General features: G+C 46.5%; 2 protein-coding genes across 4 annotated transcripts in view; one reads left to right on the top strand and one right to left on the bottom strand.

Annotated features, from left to right (window-relative positions):
• LOC100492908 (potassium voltage-gated channel subfamily KQT member 1) overlaps positions 1–913 on the top strand; it is a 40,663-nt gene extending 39,750 nt beyond the window's left edge. For all 3 annotated transcript variants that reach the window (XM_018092788.2, XM_031898655.1, XM_031898654.1), the window contains one exon: positions 98–913. In XM_018092788.2, coding sequence (XP_017948277.1) covers positions 98–256 — 159 coding nt within the window. In that variant the 3' untranslated portion in view covers positions 257–913. The remainder of the gene's footprint in view (positions 1–97) is intronic.
• A 7,309-nt stretch (positions 914–8,222) lies between these two features.
• cdkn1b (cyclin dependent kinase inhibitor 1B) lies at positions 8,223–16,997 on the bottom strand. The gene is made up of 3 exons (XM_031898653.1): positions 16,389–16,997; positions 12,850–12,974; positions 8,223–11,893 (listed from the first exon to the last, which is right to left on the bottom strand). The coding sequence occupies exons 1-2, from the start codon at positions 16,723–16,725 to the stop codon at positions 12,859–12,861; spliced, it is 453 nt and encodes a 150-aa protein (XP_031754513.1). The 5' UTR covers positions 16,726–16,997; the 3' UTR covers positions 8,223–11,893; positions 12,850–12,858.
• Between the last annotated feature and the right edge of the window lie 6,273 nt (positions 16,998–23,270).

The following is a 23,270-nucleotide window of genomic DNA, read 5'->3' as shown; positions in this document are numbered from 1 at the left end:
CCAAAGGGCTAGAAATACAGCTTAGGCCTAAAGTGTGTCTCAGTAACATATATACCTCCCTGTTAACCAACCTCCAGTTCTCCCGATATCTCCACAGGTAAATCGGATGGACCACAAACTGGACGAAATCTTATGTGTCTTTCGCGCTCAATTGGTGCCAGAAGAGGATCCGGCGCAGTCCTCCCAGCCGTCCTCACCTGCCTCCCATCGATTGCACCCGTCTCCCAGCTCCCCCACGCACAGCCGCAAACTCTGAGGAGCACCCCGACTCCTTGCAGGGAATAAGAGACAGGGCTTCCCTGTACTAGCGAACCCATTGGAGATGCTTTGTTTACTCTATGTGAGCCACTAAGGTAGAAATGGTTACTCTCAGTCAGTGGGGGGCCAGTTTTGTATACTTGGTACACACTATCTCCATTGCTCACATAGTCTGCCTTCTTCAAGGAACCCAGCTAAGGAGCACAGGGTATCTGTGGCACACTGACCAACATGGAAAGCCCAGGGACCACACTCCATTCAGTTCTCAGGTTCTCTGCAACACAAGCCCTATAGACACACATAAATCAGCCTACATGTTGGTTGCACCTAATACACGTCCTGCCCTTGACATGATCACTTGTATATAGGATTGTGAACCCACTTGCCTTACGTTGACCTCAGGGGAGCACAACCCCCTCACACTTCCTTCCGTGCTCTCTCTCCATTCGGTTACACAAGCAACGAGTGTGTTAGAACCCAGCTGTGTGTTTGTGTGTGTGACATGAACTGCTCTTGGAGCCTGAGTACTGCAGGCACCACGTGTTAAGTGTGCGTATGATTGTGATCTCCTATGGACCCAAAAATGGAATAAACTTCAATGGAGACTAGGACTGTATGGGAATCTGATACAGAATAATTACATTCATAAAACATGGATTTGTCATTGTGTTGTTTATTGTATGTACCATGGATATTGGGCAGTTGGGGTATCATGAACAAACAGAAAAACACAAAGGCTACTATGTATGGTCTCTTGTAGGGTGTCCATCCACATGGCCCATGGCCGAATTATCAGACTCTGTAGGGCAGGGGTCCCCAACCTTTCTTACTCGGGAGCCACAAGCAAATGTAAAAAGACTTGGAGAGGAACACAAGCACCATAAACGTTCATGGAGGCAATTTGGCAGCCTCTATGCACACTATCAGCTAAAGGTGCCCATACAGGGGCCGATTCTAGCTGCCGATATGGGTCCCTTAGACCAATTCGGCAGCTTATTAGCCTGTGTATGGGCACTAACGACGGGCCTGCCCGACCGATATCTGGCCTGAAATCGGGCAGATCTCGATCGGGCAGGTTAGAAAATCTAGTCGGATCGGGGACCGCATTGGCTCGTTGATGCTGTCCCCGGACCGACTTTGCCTATACCCGTCATCATAATTTGATCGTTTGGCCCCAGGGCCAAACGACCGAATTAGTCTGGACTCTCCCGATATTGCCCACCCGTAGGTGGGGGCTATCGGGAGAAGATCTGCTCGCCAAGCGAGTGGATCTTAAGGTGTATGGCCACCTTTACAGGGGGCTTTATTTGGTAGGAAATCTTGTTTTTATTCAACCAAAACTTGCCCCCAAGTCAGGAATTCAAAAATAACTCCCTGGTTTGGGGGCACTGAGAGCAACATCCAAGGGGTTGGGGAGCAACATGTTGCCCGGAGCCACTGGTTGGGGATCACTGCTGCAGGGCATAGGGCTACCTTAAGAGTGATCTACAACTTAATTTATCCTCAACCAAAAGTGGCACTATGTAGGTGATTCTAAGGGTATCCCAACCTTTGGGACCAGGCCAGACCATAACGCCCTGCCTGCTAGCACTTTGCTGCTTTGATACAGGAGACACGGATATGTTCAGGTTTGACCACGTGACACAAAATGCCCCACCGTGGCCAAGAAGATGAGAGTCTCTGCATATGTAGGTGCACTAAATGATAGAAAGGTACCCATAACATGTGTGGCTCTCTCTCTGAATTTTGTCCCAAGGTTGAAAAGAGTATATGGTTGGCCCATGTATGGCCTGATAAACTGTGCTTTTTTTTTTTTTTTTTTTTTTTAAAGGGGAACTAAACCCAAAAAACAGGTTTTTGCATTATCCAGTTGCAGACCTGGAAGATAAGTGATTTCTACTACATTGTTTCAGAAATCAGAGGACAATAGGGATACATAATGTTTCCAATTGCATTAACCAGTGAGAATGTGGAATTCATGGATACTGGGAAGTTGACTACAAGTATATTTTCTTCCATTATGTACAAATCTGTAGCTGACGTTGCTGGCAGTGGGGAGACCTGGGGGCCGGCAGGTTGGATTGCCACCTCACCTTTGTGCATATAGAATACACCTCCGGCATAGTCAGACTGGGGGGTGCACCGGGGCTTCTGCTTCAGGGGCCCCTGCACCCCCCAATGGCCCCTGCCGCCTACACCCTCCCCCCACAGAGGCCCCCAACACCCTCCGTCCCCCTCCCCTGAGACTGATAAACAATTCAATATTTGTTGTCAAGGTTTACAGGGGCCCCAAAATGATATTGCTATGGGGCCCATTAATCCCTGGCTGGTTGAAAAGTTCAGTTTTTTTTCTGTTTCTCGGTGAATCATTTGGTTAACTGAAAAATTAACTTTTCTCCCTAAAACCAACATCTATTAAAAGAAAGCTGCTATTTCCGGGAGAATAAATGCATTATCATGATTACAGGTATGGGATCCCTTACCTGGAAACCCGTTATCAAGAAAGCTCTGAATAACGGAAAGCCTGTCTCCCATAGACTCTCTGTAAAAGTACCTTGTAATTAATTCTTATTGGGGGCAAAACAGCCCTATTGGGTTTATTTAATGGTTAAATGATTCCCTTTTCTCTGTAATAATAAAACAGTACCTGTACTTGATCCCAACTAAGATATAATTACCCCTTATTGGGGGCAGAACAGCCCTATTGGGTTTATTTAATGGTTAAATGATTCCCTTTTCTCTGTAATAATAAAACAGTACCTGTACTTGATCCCAACTAAGATATAATTACCCCTTATTGGGGCAGAACAGCCCTATTGGGTTTATTTCATGGTTAAATGATTCCCTTTTCTCTGTAATAATAAAACAGTACCTGTACTTGATCCCAACTAAGATATAATTACCCCTTATTGGGGCAGAACAGCCCTATTGGGTTTATTTAATGGTTAAATGATTCCCTTTTCTCTGTAATAATAAAACAGTACCTGTACTTGATCCCAACTAAGATATAATTACCCCTTATTGGGGCAGAACAATCCTATTTGGTTTAATTAGTGTTTTATAAATTTTTTAGTAGACTTAAGGTATGGAGATCCAAATTACGGAAAGACCCCTTATCCGGAATACCCTTGGTCCCGAGCATTCTGGATAATGGGTCCCATACCTGTATTATAAAAACGGTTTCCAGCCTGCTCACTGCTGAGACACAGGCAGCATCTCCCCCTTCCACCTTAACAGCTGGCCCCGCCTCTCCCCCTCACCGCCAATGATTCCAGGCCCCGCCTTCACTTTGCCCTCTGATTGGCTCCTCGCCGCGCCCGTCACACCAAATGCAAAACAGAACATCGAAGAAAACAACCGGAAAATGAAAAAAAAACAGAAGGTTTAAGACTTGCGGAGTCAGAGCAAAGTGAGTGCAGCCCAATGTGTGTGTCCCTGAAGTGTTTTGCACCCACACGCACTGGGGGAGGGGGGAGGGTGCCTGTGTAAATAAGGTTACACCTATAGTTACACCTATATACATGCATTGGGTGGGGGTGAGGGTTCCTGTGTGTGGGGTATATTTTGCTCAACGTTTTGGTCCCCAACAGAAACTTCAGTCAGGAGTCAGAACATCCTTAGTAACCATAATCTCATACAGTAACACAGGCCTTCAATCAGTCTGTCCAAACCTGGCAACAGATTGTATGCAATAATAAAGCCAGACGTGAGTACAGGTATGGGACGTGTTTCCAGAATGCTCGGGATCAAGGGTATTCCAGATAAGGGTTCTTTCCGTAATTTGGATCTCCATACCTTAAGTCTACTAAAAAAAATAATAAAACATTGATTAAACCCAATAGGACTGTTTTGTATCCAATAAGGGGTAATTATATCTTAGTTGGGATCAAGTACAGGTACTGTTTTATTATTACAGAGAAAAGGGAATCATTTAACCATTAAATAAACCCAATAGGGCTGTTCTGCCCCCAATAAGGGGTAATTATATCTTAGTTGGGATCAAGTACAGGTACTGTTTTATTATTACAGAGAAAAGGGAATCATTTAACCATGAAATAAACCCAATAGGGCTGTTCTGCCCCCAATAAGGGGTAATTATATCTTAGTTGGGATCAAGTACAGGTACTGTTTTATTATTACAGAGAAAAGGGAATCATTTAACCATTAAATAAACCCAATAGGGCTGTTCTGCCCCCAATAAGGGGTAATTATATCTTAGTTGGGATCAAGTACAGGTACTGTTTTATTATTACAGAGAAAAGGGAATCATTTAACCATGAAATAAACCCAATAGGGCTGTTCTGCCCCCAATAAGGGGTAATTATATCTTAGTTGGGAACAAGTACAGGTACTGTTTTATTATTACAGAGAAAAGGGAATCATTTAACCATTAAATAAACCCAATAGGGCTGTTCTGCCCCCAATAAGGGGTAATTATATCTTAGTTGGGAACAAGTACAGGTACTGTTTTATTATTACAGAGAAAAGGGAATCATTTAACCATTAAATAAACCCAATAGGGCTGTTCTGCCCCCAATAAGGGGTAATTATATCTTAGGTGGGATCAAGTACAGGTACTGTTTTATTATTACAGAGAAAAGGGAAATCAGTTTTAAAATTCTGATTTATTTGATTAAAATGGAGTCTATGGGAGACAGGCTTTCCATAATTTGGAGCTTTCTGGATAACAGGTTTCCAGATAAGAGATCTCATACCTGTACACATGCCTAGAATGCCATTTGACTCCTTATGTTGCAATGAATAGCTAAAAAAAAGGAGCTAGGCTAGTATGGGTATATATATATCTTTGTGGCAGAAAATAGGTCAGGAAATAAATACAGAATATTGAATGCAAATACAATCTATCAAAGAGATATGTATAACCGACAGAGAGAAAAACAGTATCCATGGACCATAATGCCAACAACTAAATTACACTTGAATGTGGGCAATGAATGTCCCATTTTCAAAAAATGCCTAGCAGCTGGTTGTTTTGCTTTTCAGTGCTTCACTAATGGCAAATCAACGGTTGCCTATTCTTTCCTTCAGTGCAGTATTGGCTTTACCTACATAATACAGTCCACAAGGCAAGTCACAATATAAACCACAAAAGTAAATGTACACTGTTATACTTTTTCCCAGTGAGAGGATGGGGAAAGTCTGGGCTAACCAATAGGCATCTACCAGTTACACCAGGGGTCCCCAACCTTTCTTACTCGTCAAAGTCAAATGTCAAAAGCACCATAAAAGTTCATGGAGGAGCCAAATAAGGGCTGTGATTGGCTATTAGGGGCCTCTATGCACCCTATCAGCTTACAGGGGGCTTTATTTGGTAGGGAATCTTGTTTTTATTCAACCAAAACTTGCCCCCAAGTCAGGAATTCAAAAATAACTCCCTGGTTTGGGGGCACTGAGAGCAACACCCAAGGGGTTGGGGAGCAACATGTTGCCCCGGAGCCACTGGTTGGGGATCACTGGGTTACACAATCCAGGCACCTATAGAGGATAACCAATTGCCACTAGTAGAATAGTCAGTCCTAACCAGAATATCTCTCAGACTCCTCTTCCATTAATATCCAAACATGGGTCCAGGTGCCTGGTGAAGGGAGAAGCTTTCATCCATGTAAAGAATTGCCCAGTTATTATACACAATGCATCCGAGGTTCTTGGAGACATCTGAAAATGTGGTAATAAAAATGAGGGGTGGCTGTGTTGATGAATGGTCCCCGTTTATAGTCAAGGAGTTCATCCTGCCTCTACACTGTTCCTTATAGCTGAACTGTGAATAGGGGATACCTCTTAAGGTGGCCATACACGGGCCGATTGTAGCTGCTGATATGGGTCCCTTAGACCGACTCGGCAGCTTATCTGCCCGTGTATGGGCACTAACGAGGGGCCTGCCCGACCGACATCTGGCCTGAAATCGGGCAGATATCGATCAGGCAGGTTAAAAAATTTAGTCGGATCAGCGGCTCGTTGATTCGGTCCCCGAACCAACTGCGCCTATTACCAGCGTTCTAATTCGATTATTTGGCCCCAGGGCCAAATGACCGAATTAGGATGAATTTGCCCGATATCGCCCAACCGTAGGTGGGGATATTGGGAGAAGAGCGGCTCACTTGGCAACTTTGCCAAGCGGGCAGATCTTAACGTGTATGGCCGCCTTTAGGGTGGAAGGCGTATGGTTACCGGCAGCATGAAGCATATTATTATGGTCAGTGGCTTTTCTAAATAGACATGTCCCTAGTCAGTCACCTTATCTGTATATCTGAAGGTCTAAGAAGTCTATGATCTGAACGTCTAATATTAGAAAGAGGTCCAGCATGTTGACCATTTGATATAAATGTCTCACCCTTAAGGTCCCCATACACGGGCCGATAGAAGCTGCCGATATGGGTCCCTTGGACCGATTCGGCAGCTTATCGGCCCGTGTAGGGGCAGAAACGAGGGGCCTGCCCGACTGATATCTGGCCTGAAATTGGCCAGATATCGATCGGGCAGGTTAGAAAATCCAGTCGGATCGGGGACCGCATCGGATCGTTGATGCGGTCCCCGAATCGACTGCCCATGGCCGCAAATGTAATCCGATCGTTTGGCCCCAGGGCAACTTGCTACCCGATATCGCCCACCCGTAGGGGTAAAGATCCGCTCGCTTGGTGACATCGCCAAGCGAGCGGATCTTATAGTGTATGGGGACCTTTACCCATCCAGATACAAAAACACATCATCTATGTAGCATAGGTTCAAGGTGATGGGAGGTGTTGCCCTAGGTATGATGAGTGTTTGCATAGGAAGGGAAGCGCACGTCCCAGAGATCCCTGCTTGGTGCGGAATGATGAAATACAGGCTTTTGACATCCATAGTGGCTAGAAGACAAACCCCCCCCCCCAGTTGTTTAAAGGCCCTAATAACATATGTCGAGCCTTGGGTATATGTTGGCATTAATTAGACCAAAGGCTGCAAGAATAAACCAGTGAAGGTGGAAAAGAGGTTAAATATTGAAAAGTGTCCTGGTTAATATATTTGGGGTCAATATATTTGGAGTTAGGGTCAGCAGGTGGTTAATGGTAGGTAGACCCATCACATAACTGAGAGCGTAGTAGGCCTTTGCTCGATATATACTACAGGTATCGGACCCCTTATCCGGAAACCCGTTATCCAGAAAGCTCCGAATTACGGAAAGCCCGTCTCCCATAGACTCCATTATAAGCAAATAATTCAGAATTTTAAAACTGATTCTTTTTTTATGTAGAAATAAAACAGAACCTTGTACTTGATCCCAACTAAGATATAATTACCCCTTATTGGGGCAGAACAGCCCTATTGGGTTTATTTCATGGTTAAATGATTCCCTTTTCTCTGTAATAATAAAACAGTACCTGTACTTGATCCCAACTAAGATATAATTACCCCTTATTGGGGGCAGAACAGCCCTATTGGGTTTATTTAATGGTTAACTGATTCCCTTTTCTCTGTAATAATAAAACAGTACCTGTACTTGATCCCAACTAAGATATCATTACCCCTTATTGGGGGCAGAACAGCCCTATTGGGTTTATTTAATGGTTAAATGATTCCCTTTTCTCTGTAATAATAAAACAGTACCTGTACTTGATCCCAACTAAGATATCATTACCCCTTATTGGGGGCAGAACAGCCCTATTGGGTTTATTTAATGGTTAAATGATTCCCTTTTCTCTGTAATAATAAAACAGTACCTGTACTTGATCCCAACTAAGATATAAATAATCCTTATTGGAGGCAAAACAATGCTATTGGGTTTAATTAATGTTTTATTAATTTTTTAGTAGACTTAAGGTATGGAGATCCAAATTATGGAAAGACCCCTTATCCGGAATACCCTTAGTCCCGAGCATTCTGGATAATGGGTCCTATACTTGTATATGCAACTTTAAACACCCAAATAAATCCCCCCCCCCCCCAAAAAAAAACTAAACAGACGCTGCTTTCTGCGTAGATTTATTTCATGTAAATGATTGCATGACGTAAGAACATAAAAACAGAAATCAGGCATTTCAAACCATTATTATTGTTTTTTTTTGTTTTTTTTTTTTAAACTGTAAAAAGATTTACAAATGCGTTGGGCTCAGTCTGCAATCCATTAATAGCCAAAAAAAAATTCTTTAAAAAAAAAATAACACAAGGCATTTACAGATGCACAAATTCTGCCACTTTGGCTTCACAAAAAAAAAAAAAATCAAATTTCTAGATTAAACAATTTTCTTTTTTTGTCATTTTCTTGTTTAAACATAAATAAGTTAGTACAATTTCTCAGTGTTTTTACACAGCAATACTCACACGCACCTCAAATCCTGCCATCATTTAGTATGCTACATACACTGGCTATGCGGAGCGGCCGCTTCCCCTCGCTCCTCCTGGGCGGAGACATAGGAAGAGGGGGCGGGGGCAGCTCCATCTGGAAATTGACCTAGATCATATCTGCATGATGTAGAATCAAAGATCTATTGACTCGAAGGGAATGTGCTCGTTATTGCTTATGTTTAAAAAAAAAAAAAACCAAACAAAATAAAATGCTGTATTGCCTTTGTATTATCCGCTATCGGTACCTCGGGGGCGGGACAATCACTATACAGCATTTGTATTGATAAACAGGGGTACAAAATGATATAATGTCCCAATTTATGCAGGACAGTTCTTAATTGTTAACTGTAAATAAAAAAGGGGGGTTGCTTGGGGGTGTCAGGGGCATGTAGCCCACATGATTATCCAATCTGCCCAACTCAACCCCTTTTACAGCAGTCTGGGCCCTCTTCTTCAGCTGGGCCCTGATGGGTGTCCTGTCCAGGGTCGGACTTGGGGGTCAAGGGCCCACCAAGGCTCCCACCCCTGCAGGTGCCCCCAATGGCCGTGTCCCCCAATTCCCTCCCTCGCTCCACCCACAGGGGCCCCCCTGACCCCCCTTGCAGGGCCCCCCACTCGACATCTTCCCCCGAGCATGCGTCAGGGGAGGAGCATTCAGGCAGGGGGAGCGCCGGCAAGGGTCGGGTCTGGGCCGCCGGGGCCCACCAGGATTTTCCCCGGCGGCCCAGTCCGACCCTGGTCCTGTCCCCCCTCAAATGGCAACCCCGCCTATTAGGATAGATCACGTTTAAGCATGCATACAGGCTCCACCAATCACAAACCTGGATTCAGATTCGGTTCGGGATTCGGTAGAATCCGTCAGGGTGAGTCCGGGGGTTCGGCCAAACCCCAAAAAATGGGTTTGTTGCCTCCCTTTATTATTACGGAGCCCAAAGACACCGACCCTGCTCTATAATACTTATTAAAAGGGCCTCTGCTCCACTGCCTGGTTGCTAGGGCAAACCGGACCCTAGCAACCAGACAGCTGCTGAAATTCCAAACTGGAGAGGCTGCTGACCCAAAAGCTAAAAATGAAAAATAACATCAATTGCAAGTTTTTTTTAAACACAGCAATTATGAGTAAATTCCCAGCATTGTGTTTAACCCCTTCACTGCTAGGGAAGGGATCCTGTAGTACTAAGAAAAAAAAAAGGGAATGAGACCCTTTGGGGGGTTTTTTATAACGGAACCTGTTTGTTTACTGGTGAGTGCACACCCACGCCCAAAAAAATTAAAAAAAAAAGATAAAGCTAACAACCCATCTTCTGTCAAACAGCTGTTGCCAGTGTTTATAAGACCAGAATTTGCAAAAAAAAAATTCAAACCATATTACAAATTAAAAAATAGATATATAAATTTATATGTACACGCATAAAAAAAGGTAATAAAATCATAAAAAAGGGGGGAAAAAGAAAAAATAAACACTGTGGAGCATGTAACCTTGCAGCACATGAGAGATACAAAACACATTATTTTTGGGAGGGGAGGGAAGGGTTAAAAACACCCCCTTGTGCATTAAAAAAAAAAAGAGGCTCGTCAGTATCTGGAATGCATGATGTTAAAGGGAAAGTATCAACCGGTCAATCAAGCTTCAAACTGCTTGAAAATATATACTTCCAAGTCCTTTATTGGGGTATAATAAGTGCTTTCATTCAGTGGGCGGGGGGAAGACATTATCCTTGCACACTGCACTTCCTGTTATTAAGCAGGAAGTAAGGATCATAAAAAAATAGTGCTTACCTCCAGCTGCCTGTGGTGGGGGGGGGGGGGGGGGACAATTTGGAAACACTGATATGTTTATCAGTTCATGATACAACACATGCTTTCATAGAGACATTAGTGTTAATGGCAGCCTCGTTAAGATACTGAACAAACGAGATGTTGTTTGTGACGGGGAAGTATTATGCAATTTGTTTGTAGAATGAACATTTATCATTGGTGTATTTCCCCTTTAAAAGGCAAAGGGTGTTGCCTGAATGCCATGTACAGTGGCAGGTTCCCATAAGGCCTGGGGGGGGCAGTGTTGTCAGGAAGGGGGTGGGACATGGGTGGAGCGAGGCAGGAAGGGGGTGGGACATGGGTGGAGCGAGGCAGGAAGGGGGTGGGACATGGGTGGAGCAAGGCAGGAAGGGGGTGAGGCATGGGTGGAGCAAGGCAGGAAGGGGGTGGGGCATGGGTGGAGCAAGGCAGGAAGGGGGTGGGGCATGGGTGGAGCAAGGCAGGAAGGGGGTGGGGCATGGGTGGAGCAAGGCAGGAAGGGGGTGGGGCATGGGTGGAGCAAGGCAGGAAGGGGGTGGGGCATGGGTGGAGCAAGGCAGGAAGGGGGTGGGACATGGGTGGAGCAAGGCGGGAAGGGGTGGGACATGGGTGGAGCAAGGCAGGAAGGGGGTGGGACATGGGTGGAGCAAGGCGGGAAGGGGTGGGACATGGGTGGAGCAAGGCAGGAAGGGGTGGGACATGGGTGGAGCAAGACAGGAAGGGGGTGGGACATGGGTTAAGCAAGGGTTAAGCACAGCCCAGAGGACAAAAGAACCGGAAGGAATTATCTATAGACCACTGGATGGAAATGCTGGGCGGCTTGCAATATGGCAGCTCCCATCAATATCCAGAAAGAAAGAAATGCAAATATTTGAATATGTCAATATGTTCTAGGCGCACAATAAACTCTCATAAGTGCAGCAATATGGCAGCTCCTACCCATAGTTAAACGGTAGGGAGGGAATGTTCCTGCACACACTAAACCTTTTCATCATAAAGGGTAAATACATCAAGACAAACCTGGCTACATACCAACAATAAAAATGCCAAAATATACGCCCCGCTGAGGATTCTGGGAACTGTATTCCAAAGGGCGTGGTGCTGCGGAATAATGTGCAAGGGCTACTCATGCACTGACCAGGTTCTGGGATTCTCAAAAATGTAAAAAGAAAAAAAAGCCCCCAAATAGTTCTCTTCACTCAGATTAGGGTGAAACCCGTTTCACACCCCCACCCTACCCCCTTCTAAAACGATTTATGTGCTACACGGGGAAGAGATGGAGATTACACAGGTAGTGAGAGAAGTGAGAGAAGCGAGCGAGCGAGAGAGAGAGAGAGAGAGAGAAGGTGCCTAATTGCACAAATGCTACATCGTATGCCCCAGGCTCTGTAGTGTTACTCTGTATCAGTGCTTGCGAGGATCTCCCACCAGTGACAGAGAACAACAGGCTGAGTGGGCAGGAGCCAGCCAGCACTGGGGGAGGGTGGTCTGGAGTCTGTGAGGGAGAGACAAAAAGAAAGAGAAGGAAAGGGTTAATCAACAACAACAACAACTGCACTGAAATGCATTGACTTTAGTAGAACCTGCATTATCTAGTTTGGCCACTAGGGGCATTATGGAAACACTATAGGCTCCTTTTTTTTTTTTTTTTTTTTTTTTTTTAAAGAGACAAGTGATTCCCAGCATTTTGCTGCCCGCCCACCAAGCTGAACATGATTGGGTTGCAAAAATGCTACTCACTGCCCTTCCACTTACCGTCACTATAATCTCCGGGACCCCGTGGGGAGTTTCTCCACCCCTGCTACTGAGCAACCAGGGGCCATGATTGCCACGCTGGTCTTAACATGGGATCATATTCAGGGTGTGATAGGGTAAGGTCTGGCATTACATTTTAATTGGCCAGTAGTTTTTATTAGGGTGAAGACACACTGAGCTACTAGTAGCAGCTACTTGTCACGGCTACTAAACTCCAGATAATCCCCTGCCATAGACAATACTGAGAATTGCCTCTGCTAAAACACGCGTAGAGACAATTATCAGTAAATGATCAGCATTGTCTGTTTTAGTAGCCACGACAAGTAGCTGCTACTAGTAGCTCCATGTGTCTTCACCAATAGGGCTCCATTATACTTAATTGAAAGATTCCACTGCTGAAATACGGGGTGAACTAATAACCTTGACCGTGATTAGTAAGCAGTATGGCGCCCCTGATGGTGGCAATAAGACACATTACCTGTCTCTTAAACAATTAAAGGGTAAGTAAAAAAACAAATCCTCCTAAAGAAAGGAATGTCAGGTTACAGTAGTACCGGTGGGAAATGCATGGCTAGATGTGTTACCATGGAGATGAAATAACACTGACATACCTTGGTAGGTGGAGCCTGAAGCCAAAGTACCCCACCCACTGAACCTCTCTGCCCCCCCAGCACAAGTTAATACAAATCTACTCACCCCATTCCTTTACGTGCCGGGTTTACTCTTCTTGGGAGTTTCCTCGGGGGGAGGAGTTAAGCTGCCACCTGCTGTGTCTTCAGCTTCTTTCCTGTGGGACTTCTTCATGGAGGGGGCAGAGGAATCTGAAAAAAGAGGAGAGGGGTAAGGGAACAATTACAACTCTGAGATGTTCTTAGTTCCAAAGGAACTCCTCCAATAGCCAAAGGGGGGCGCTGTTTGACACAGATGGCAGCTCCCAACTTGTATTAATCAGTACTAATATACAGATAAATAAGGCCCCCCACCCAAATGAAGGAACCCTATAAGTTTAGCATCCATGTAGGTTTGGCAGAGCATGTCACACACAGGCAGCATAGGGCAGGCAGAGTATGGCACACACAGGCAGCATAGGGCAGGCAGAGTATGGCACACACAGGCAGCATAGGGCAGGCAGAGTATGGCACACACAGGCAGCATAGGGCAGGCAGAGTATGGCACACACAGGCAGGGTAGGGCAGGCAGAGTATGGCACACACAGGCAGGGTAGGGCAGGCAGAGTATGGCACACACAGGCAGGGTAGGGCAGGCAGAGTGTGGCACACACAGGCAGCGTAGGGCAGGCAGAGTGTGGCACACACAGGCAGCATAGGGCAGGCAGAGTGTGGCACACACAGGCAGCATAGGGCAGGCAGAGTGTGGCACACACAGGCAGAGGGCAGGCAGAGTGGTGGCACACACAGGCAGCATAGGGCAGGCAGAGTGTGGCACACACAGGCAGGGTAGGGCAGGCAGAGTATGGCACACTCAGGCAGAGTATGGCACACTCAGGCAGAGTATGGCACACTCAGGCAGAGTATGGCACACTCAGGCAGAGTATGGCACACTCAGGCAGAGTATGGCACACTCAGGCAGAGTATGGCACACTCAGGCAGAGTATGGCACACTCAGGCAGAGTATGGCACACTCAGGCAGAGTATGGCACACTCAGCAGAGTATGGCACACTCAGGCAGAGTATGGCACACTCAGGCAGAGTATGCACACTCAGGCAGAGTATGGCACACTAGGCAGAGTATGGCACACTCAGCAGAGTATGGCACACTCAGGCAGAGTATGCACACTCAGCATGAGTATGGCACACTCAGGCAGAGTATGGCACACTCAGCAGAGTATGCACACTCAGGCAGAGTATGGCACACTCAGGCAGAGTATGGCACACTCAGGCAGAGTATGGCACACTGGCAGCAGTATGCACACTCAGGGCAGAGTATGGCACCACTCAGGCAGAGTATGGCACACTCAGGCAGAGTATGCACACTCAGGCAGAGTATGGCACACTCAGGCAGAGTATGGGCACACTCAGGCAGATATGGCACACTCAGGCAGAGTATGGCACACTCAGGCAGAGTATGGCACACTCAGGCAGAGTATGGCACACTCAGGCAGAGTATGGCACACTCAGGCAGAGTATGGCACACTCAGGCAGAGTATGGCACACTCAGGCAGAGTATGGCACACTCAGGCAGAGTATGGCACACTCAGGCAGAGTATGGCACACACAGGCAGCATAGGGCAGGCAGAGTATGGCACACACAGGCAGCATAGGGCAGGCAGAGTGTGGCACACACAGGCAGCATAGGTCAGGCAGAGTATGGCACACACAGGGCAGGTAGGGGCAGGCAGAGTATGGCACATGCAGGCAGAGTATGGCACACACAGGCAGAGTATGGCACACACAGGCAGAGTATGGCACACACAGGCAGCATAGGTCAGGCAGAGTATGGCACACACAGGCAGCATAGGGCAGGTAGAGTATGGCACACACAGGCAGCATAGGGCAGGTAGAGTATGGCACACACAGGCAGCATAGGGCAGGCAGAGTATGGCACACACAGGGCATAGGGCAGGCGGAGTATGGCACACACAGGCATGGTAGGGCAGCCAGAGTATGGCACACACAGGCATGGTAGGGCAGGCAGAGTATGGCACACAGGTAGAGTAAGGCACAGACAGGCAGCATAGGGCAGGCAGAGTATGGTACACACAGGTAGGGTAGGGCAGACAGACCATGGCACAATGTAGGGGGGCAGTACTGAGATCAGTAGCCAAACAGGTGGGGGGCGGTCAAAGCAGCCACACGGGGGGGCCACAGTCTGCCAGTTGGACAGCACTGCTGTATATGTTCTAAAGGCTAAATAAGTAGCTGAAATTAAATAATTTTTTCTCACATCCCTATCACTTGTGCCTCAGTTCTAAATTAACTCTTTCCCCCTGAAAAAGCTAATTGTGCTTTTATATTTTTGTAAATATATACTGCATTTCACTGTATGTAACAGGGGTCCTCAAACTACGCCCCCCCATAGTCATTTACCCGTGCCCCCGCCCCTCCTGTGGCCTCACCCCTGGCTACTACCTTTCTGCCTCAGCTGAGGACCACGCTGAGTCAGACAGGTAGTAGCCAGGGGTGGGGACACAGCAGGGGCGGGACCGTAGTTTGAGGACTAACTCCAGTCCGGCCCCCCAACACTCTGAAGGCCTGTGAACTGGCCCCCTGTTTAAAAAGTTTAAGGACCCCTGGTACATTTAAACTAAAGGTTTTAAGGTTGAACTTGATGGATGTGTGTCTTTTTTCAACCTAACTTACTATGTTACTATATGATCACAAACACAAATGGATGGAGAACCCCTTGCAGAAGTGCGTGCATAAATACTTTTACATCCTAAACATTTTAGGGTGCGCAGTATCCCTGGGAGTCAGTGGGAACCCCAAGAGGTAGTTGGGGGGGTTCATTTTAACACCAGCAGTGAATCCACTAAGTGTCACATTAGCTTTAGGTCAGTCTGTGTATGTTCCACCTTTAGCCACCCCCAAATTAAATAGTCACCCTCGGCCTACGGTTTAACCCCCAGTTTTGTATACAAAGGCTAGAACAGTGGCAGCGCTGTTACACAGACTGGGACACATTGTTACACCCCACAAAAAAAAACAACTTATAATTGATACATTGTTGCAACTGGCAGTTGGTTTACACCCTGTTGCTGTAATAGGAAACAGTTTGTTATACATTGTTGTTGTTGCCAGGGGAGACACAGTCAGTGGCAGGTTGTTTCTATGGGTGACACAGGGTTTAACTGAAGGAATTCACACTCCAGCCCAGAGCTGTCAGGGTAGGAGAGACAGAAGGAGGGCAGCAGCAGCAGGCAGGAGTAAGGGCTCTTTTGGGGGTATAGTCCCTGGCTATTCTGTGGGTAAAGTGCAAGTATATTAGGGGTACGGGTGCACCGGGAGGGCCAAACTTCAGCGCAGGACTAGGAACGTAGGTCCGGGCAGCCTTAGTCACCACAGAGGGCGAAGCCAAACTTGGGGTGTGTTGGGGTATTTACCTGGGGGGGGAGCAGGGGCTATAAATGCTGGGAAAGCCCGGTGGGGGGGCAATAAGCTGCGGTGGGTTATTATGGTTACAGACCAGCAGGGCTGGGGGAGTAAATAAGTATAACGGGTAATTATGGGTTACCGGAGCTTTGTGCCCCCCCCCCTGCCGGGCGCAGTTAGACTCACCCGCCGTCTCCCCGTTGCGCTTCTTGGCTCTGGGCTCCGCCTGGCCCTCGGCCCACTGTGATTGGGAATCCTGCCCCCTGCGGTAGAATTCGGGCGCCTTCTCCGTTTCCTCCCAGTGGAGGGGCCCCGGCAGCGGCCGGTGGTTGCGGAAGTCGAAGTTCCACCTCTCGCTTTTCTCGTTCTCCATCGCCCGAAGGCTGCGCTCCAGGTCCCGGGCCAACAGCTCATGATCCACCGGGCCGAACAGGCAGCGCCGGGCGGGGGAACGGGGCGAGCTGGGGGCCCGGGACACCCGTTCCACTCCCGGGGCCTCCGGGGATAACGGCACGCCCGACATGGGCTCGGCTCTGGCGTCGCGGAGGGCACTGTCAGCGGGTCACCGGGCTCCTGCGCCGCCCAATATGGCGGGTTATGCGACCAGCGCCCGCTGGGGGGGGGGGATCCGAACGCCCTCTGCTGGCTACTGGCGCAACTACAGCCAAGGCTGATTAAGGTAGAACGGGGGAGATGGGACCCCAGCCCCCTGAGCAGCTCTGTGCCACTGTTATGCGCACCGAATCTCTCACTCTATAAAGCAGTGTCCCCCCCCTCCTTGCTTAATGGATTGATCCTTACCTGGGGCTATTCAACCTGAGCAGCCTTGGGAGCTTATAACAGGCAACATAGTAGATGAGGTTGAAAAAAGACAAAAAAGGCAGAGGGATGTCACAATGGGCAATTCTGTTCTGCTGCCCATTCCCCTTCCTGTTGGCCTCAGTCAGGGTCGGAATAGGGGGTGCAGGGCCCACTTGCCCCCCCCCCCCGCAGGGTCCCCCACCCTATGTCCTCCCCTAAGAAGCTGCTTCACTTCCACATGGGTTTCCCCTCACTGTGACATTTCTTCCCCTGTCCCTTGGCTGGAGCCAAGTCTGAAGAAGAGCCACCCCATGGTATTGGGGAGCCACACTGACCCCCCCCCCCGGCTGATTGACCCCCCTATATCCCCTCCTGCCTGATTGGGGTGCAGAGGAGGAGAGGGCGGAGGAAGAGTCGGGCAGGGGGAGGGCTGGCAAGGGTCCAGTCTGACCCTGCCCTCAGTTGTAATCACCTGGTGCTGCTGCACTTGGGGGTCAGAATACTGTTATTCAGAAAACTCCCGGTGGGCCCTCCTGCTCCTGACAATTTGGCCAATTGCACGGTCATTCCCTATGTCTTTATGGAAAAAAGATATGGAAGGAAAAGAGATTTGGATAATGAAGTTTAGGGAGGAATAATAGTTTAGAATGTGGGCCTATGGTCCAAGGTTTTCTGGTGGGCTCCTGGCATCTCAGTCTGACACTAATATCCTTATCATTTACAGTAGGGGGTACATTATCCCTTATAATACATGAGTGATACTCAGAGTTCCCTGTATAACTCAGCCTGCAGCCTTGTGCCTTTATATGGGCACAGAACCCCTCAGTGACTGCTAATATCCTTATCATTTACAGTAGGGGGTACATTATCCCTTATAATACATGAGTGATACTCAGAGTTCCCTGTATAACTCAGCCTGCAGCCTTGTGCCTTTATATGGGCACAGAACCCCTCAGTGACTGCTAATATCCTTATCATTTACAGTAGGGGGTACATTATCCCTTATAATACATGAGTGATACTCAGAGTTCCCTGTATAACTCAGCCTGCAGCCTTGTGCCTTTATATGGGGGGCACAGAACCCCTCAGTGACTGCTAATATCCTTACCATTTACAGTAGGGGGTACATTATCCCTTATAATACATGAGTGATACTCAGAGTTCCCTGTATAACTCAGCCTGCAGCCTTGTGCCTTTATATGGGGGGCACAGAACCCCTCAGTGACTGCTAATATCCTTATCATTTACAGTAGGGGGTACATTATCCCTTATAATACATGAGTGATACTCAGAGTTCCCTGTATAACTCAGCCTGCAGCCTTGTGCCTTTATATGGGCACAGAACCCCTCAGTGACTGACTAATATCCTTATCATTTACAGTAGGGGGTACAGTATCCCTTATAATACATGAGTGATACTCAGAGTTCCCTGTATAACTCAGCCTGCAGCCTTTACACTATATGTAATGGGGGCACAGCCTGGTGCTGGGTAGAATATATATATATTCTACCCACACACTCCCCTGCCTCCATAATATATATATATTCTACCCACACACTCCTCTGCCTCTGTAATATATATATATTCTACCCGCACACTCCCCTGCCTCTGTAATATATATATATTCTACCCGCACACTCCCCTGCCTCTGTAATATATATATATTCTACCCGCACACTCCCCTGCCTCTGTAATATATATATATTCTACCCGCACACTCCCCTGCCTCTGTAATATATATATATTCTACCCGCACACTCCTCTGCCTCTGTAATATATATATATTCTACCCGCACACTCCTCTGCCTCCGTAATATATATATATATTCTACCCACACACTCCTCTGCCTCCGTAATATATATATATATTCTACCCACACACTCCCCTGCCTCTGTAATATATATATATTCTACCCGCACACTCCTCTGCCTCCGTAATATATATATATATATATATATGTGTGAAAAAGTGATTGCCCCCCTTGGTAAAAAATAACTTAACTGTGGTTTATCACACCTGAGTTCAATTTGTGTAGTCACCCCCAGGCCTGATTACTGCCACACCTGTTTCAATCAAGAAATCACTTAAATAGGCTGATGCCACACACGGCGTAGGGCTGATTTTTTCGTCCGTGTGTGGCATTATATATATATATATTACGGAGGCAGAGGAGTGTGCGGGTAGAATATATATATATATTATGGAGGCAGGGGAGTGTGTGGGTAGAATATATATATATTACGGAGGCAGGGGAGTGTGTGGGTAGAATATATATATATATTATGGAGGCAGGGGAGTGTGTGGGTAGAATATATATATATTATGGAGGCAGAGGAGTGTGTGGGTAGAATATATATATATTACGGAGGCAGGGGAGTGTGTGGGTAGAATATATATATATTACGGAGGCAGGGGAGTGTGTGGGTAGAATATATATATATTACGGAGGCAGGGAGTGTGTGGGTAGAATATATATATATTATGGAGGCAGGGGAGTGTGTGGGTAGAATATATATATATTATGGAGGCAGAGGAGTGTGTGGGTAGAATATATATATATTACGGAGGCAGGGGAGTGTGTGGGTAGAATATATATATATTATGGAGGCAGGGGAGTGTGTGGGTAGAATATATATATATTATGGAGGCAGGGGAGTGTGTGGGTAGAATATATATATATTACGGAGGCAGGGGAGTGTGTGGGTAGAATATATATATATTATGGAGGCAGGGGAGTGTGTGGGTAGAATATATAATATTATGGAGGCAGGGAGTGTGTGGGTAGAATATATATATATTACGGAGGCAGAGGAGTGTGTGGGTAGAATATATATATATATTACGGAGGCAGAGGAGTTGTGGGTAGAATATATATATATTACGGAGGGCAGAGGAGTGTGTGGGTAGAATATATATATATTATGGAGGCAGAGGAGTGTGTGGGTAGAATATATATATATTACGGAGGCAGAGGAGTGTGTGGGTAGAATATATATATATTATGGAGGCAGGGGAGTGTGTGGGTAGAATATATATATATTACGGAGGCAGAGGAGTGTGTGGGTAGAATATATATATATTACGGAGGCAGGGGAGTGTGTGGGTAGAATATATATATATTATGGAGGCAGGGGAGTGTGTGGGTAGAATATATATATATTATGGAGGCAGAGGAGTGTGCGGGTAGAATATATATATATTACGGAGGCAGGGGAGTGTGTGGGTAGAATATATATATATATATTACGGAGGCAGAGGAGTGTGCGGGTAGAATATATATATATTACGGAGGCAGAGGAGTGTGTGGGTAGAATATATATATATTACGGAGGCAGGGGAGTGTGTGGGTAGAATATATATATATATATTACGGAGGCAGAGGAGTGTGCGGGTAGAATATATATATATTACGGAGGCAGAGGAGTGTGCGGGTAGAATATATATATATTACGGAGGCAGAGGAGTGTGCGGGTAGAATATATATATATTACGGAGGCAGGGGAGTGTGTGGGTAGAATATATATATATATATTACGGAGGCAGAGGAGTGTGCGGGTAGAATATATATATATTACGGAGGCAGAGGAGTGTGCGGGTAGAATATATATATATTATGGAGGCAGGGGAGTGTGTGGGTAGAATATATATATATTATGGAGGCAGGGGAGTGTGTGGGTAGAATATATATATATTACGGAGGCAGAGGAGTGTGTGGGTAGAATATATATATTATGGAGGCAGGGGAGTGTGTGGGTAGAATATATATATATTATGGAGGCAGGGGAGTGTGCGGGTAGAATATATATATATTATGGAGGCAGGGGAGTGTGTGGGTAGAATATATATATATTATGGAGGCAGGGGAGCGGGTAGGGGCAAGTCTAGACTCCTGCCGGCAGCTGAATGGGGGGTGCGGAAGCAGACTAAGCAGCAGGAAGAGTGGGCACGTGCCTCAGGCAGTCAGTAGCCACCCACCAAGGCCGGCGAGACAGACATTATGCAGTGAGAGTGCCGCAGGGCCAGCACGGGGGCCTCATCCACTGCCTCTAATCCTGCAAATCCGCAGCCACTGACCCATGGCATCTGATGTGACATTGCCCTGACTCGTCACTTTCTGCCCAGGGCACTGGGGCCCATGTCAGGGGAACGGAGAGGGGCAACAAACACAGCTTTGGCACTGCTCCTAACCTTAAACCCAGTACCCCAGAGTGTCTAATGGTGGGTTCATATAGTAAGGCACTTTGGTGTGTATAGTAAGGCACTGTGGTGTCAGGGGCCATAAATGGGGATTGTGTGTATAGTAAGGCACTATTGTCAGGGTAAGGGGCCATAAATGGGAAGGGATTGTGTGTATAGTAAGGCACTATGGCGTTAGGGTAAGGGGCCATAAATGGGAAGGGATTGTGTGTATAGTAAGGCACTATGGTGTTAGGGTAAGGGGACGTAAATGGGAAGGGATTGTGTGTATAGTAAGGCACTATGGTGTTAGGGTAAGGGGCCGTAAATGGGAAGGGATTGTGTGTATAGTAAGGCACTATGGTGTTAGGGTAAGGGGCCATAAATGGGAAGGGATTGTGTGTATAGTAAGGCACTATGGTGTTCGGGTAAGGGGACGTAAATGGGAAGGGATTGTGTGTATAGTAAGGCACTATGGTGTTCGGGTAAGGGGACGTAAATGGGAAGGGATTGTGTGTATAGTAAGGCACTATGGTGTTAGGGTAAGGGGACGTAAATGGGAAGGGATTGTGTGTATAGTAAGGCACTATGGTGTTAGGGTAAGGGGCCATAAATGGGAAGGAATTGTGTGTATAGTAAGGCACTATGGTGGTAGGGTAAGGGGCCATAAATGGGAAGGGATTGTGTGTATAGTAAGGCACTATGGTGGTAGGGTAAGGGGCCATAAATGGGAAGGAATTGTGTGTATAGTAAGGCACTATGGTGTTAGGGTAAGGGGCCATAAATGGGAAGGAATTGTGTGTATAGTAAGGCACTATGGTGTTAGGGTAAGGGGCCGTAAATGGGAAGGGATTGTGTGTATAGTAAGGCACTATGGTGTTAGGGTAAGGGGACGTAAATGGGAAGGGATTGTGTGTATAGTAAGGCACTATGGTGTTAGGGTAAGGGGCCATAAATGGGAAGGAATTGTGTGTATAGTAAGGCACTAGAGTCAGGAAAGGGGCAATACCAAGGGGACAGGATTTATAGCAATATATATATATGATACATTTCTACAGCGCTGTACAAAGATGATGAATTCGTAGTCAGAACCAGCAATGCAGAGAATACAAACAGCTGGAGAGATGTACAGCATGGTTTTATTGCAATTACCGTAAATTGAACCCATCGGCAATCGCCCCAAAAATGCTGAAGCGACAGATGGAATAGAGGGGTAACGAGCGTTTCTCAAACACTCCGTGAGCGGTTACCCTTAGGGTGAAGACACACGGGGCTACTAGTAGCAGCTACTTGTCGTGGCTACTAAAACAGACAATGCTGATCATTTACTGATAACTGTCTCTATGTGTGTTTTAGCAGAGGCAATTCTCAGTATTGTCTATGGCAGGGGATTTTCTGGGGTTTAGTAGCCACAAAGAAGTAGCTGCTACTAGTAGCTCTGTGCGTCTTCAGCCTAAAGGAGTGAGCAGAGTAAAAAATATCCACACTTGCAGAACTGTTGCGCTTGGTCTATTGACCACACTGCATTGCTTTTATTGCCAAAATACAAAGTACACAGTATAAAAATGAGATGCTCAGTACAGCAAAGACTGACTGATAATTAGAAATAAAGTGCCGGGGTTTAGTTTGTTTAGTTTGTTTCTGAGACTGGTCACTTGCCCATATGTGCCCCAGGCCATAGAAACCACCGGGCCAGTATGAGAGTACAGGTATCGGACCCCTTATCCGGAAACCCATTATCCAGAAAGTTCGGAATTACAGAAAGGCCATCTCCCATAGACTCCATTTTAATCAAATAAATCACATTTTTAAAAATGGTTTCCTTTTCTCTGTAATAATAAAACAGTACCTGTACTTGATCCCAACTAAGATATAATTACCCCTTATTGGGGCAGAACAGCCCTATTGGGTTTATTTAATGGTTAAATGATTCCCTTTTCTCTGTAATAATAAAACAGTACCTGTACTTGATCCCAACTAAGATATAATTACCCCTTATTGGGGCAGAACAGCCCTATTGGGTTTATTTAATGGTTAAATGATTCCCTTTTCTCTGTAATAATAAAACAGTACCTGAACTTGATCCCAA

This window comes from Xenopus tropicalis, chromosome 3 (assembly GCF_000004195.4).
Source record: "Xenopus tropicalis strain Nigerian chromosome 3, UCB_Xtro_10.0, whole genome shotgun sequence".
NCBI classification, from domain to species: Eukaryota; Metazoa; Chordata; class Amphibia; order Anura; family Pipidae; genus Xenopus; species Xenopus tropicalis.
The sequence above is the reverse complement of the archived record's forward strand: the minus strand, read 5'-3'. Positions and strand labels throughout refer to the sequence as shown.

What these genes read in the sequence shown, in the direction of transcription:
- cdkn1b (XM_031898653.1), bottom strand. Translation starts at nt 16,725, where the DNA reads ATGTCGGGCGTGCCGTTATCCCCGGAGGCCCCGGGAGTGGAACGGGTG. An exon ending in GCGCAACGGGGAGACGGCGG is followed by an intron (nt 12,975 to 16,388) that starts GTGAGTCTAACT and finishes CTCTTTTTTCAG; the next exon opens with ATTCCTCTGCCCCCTCCATG.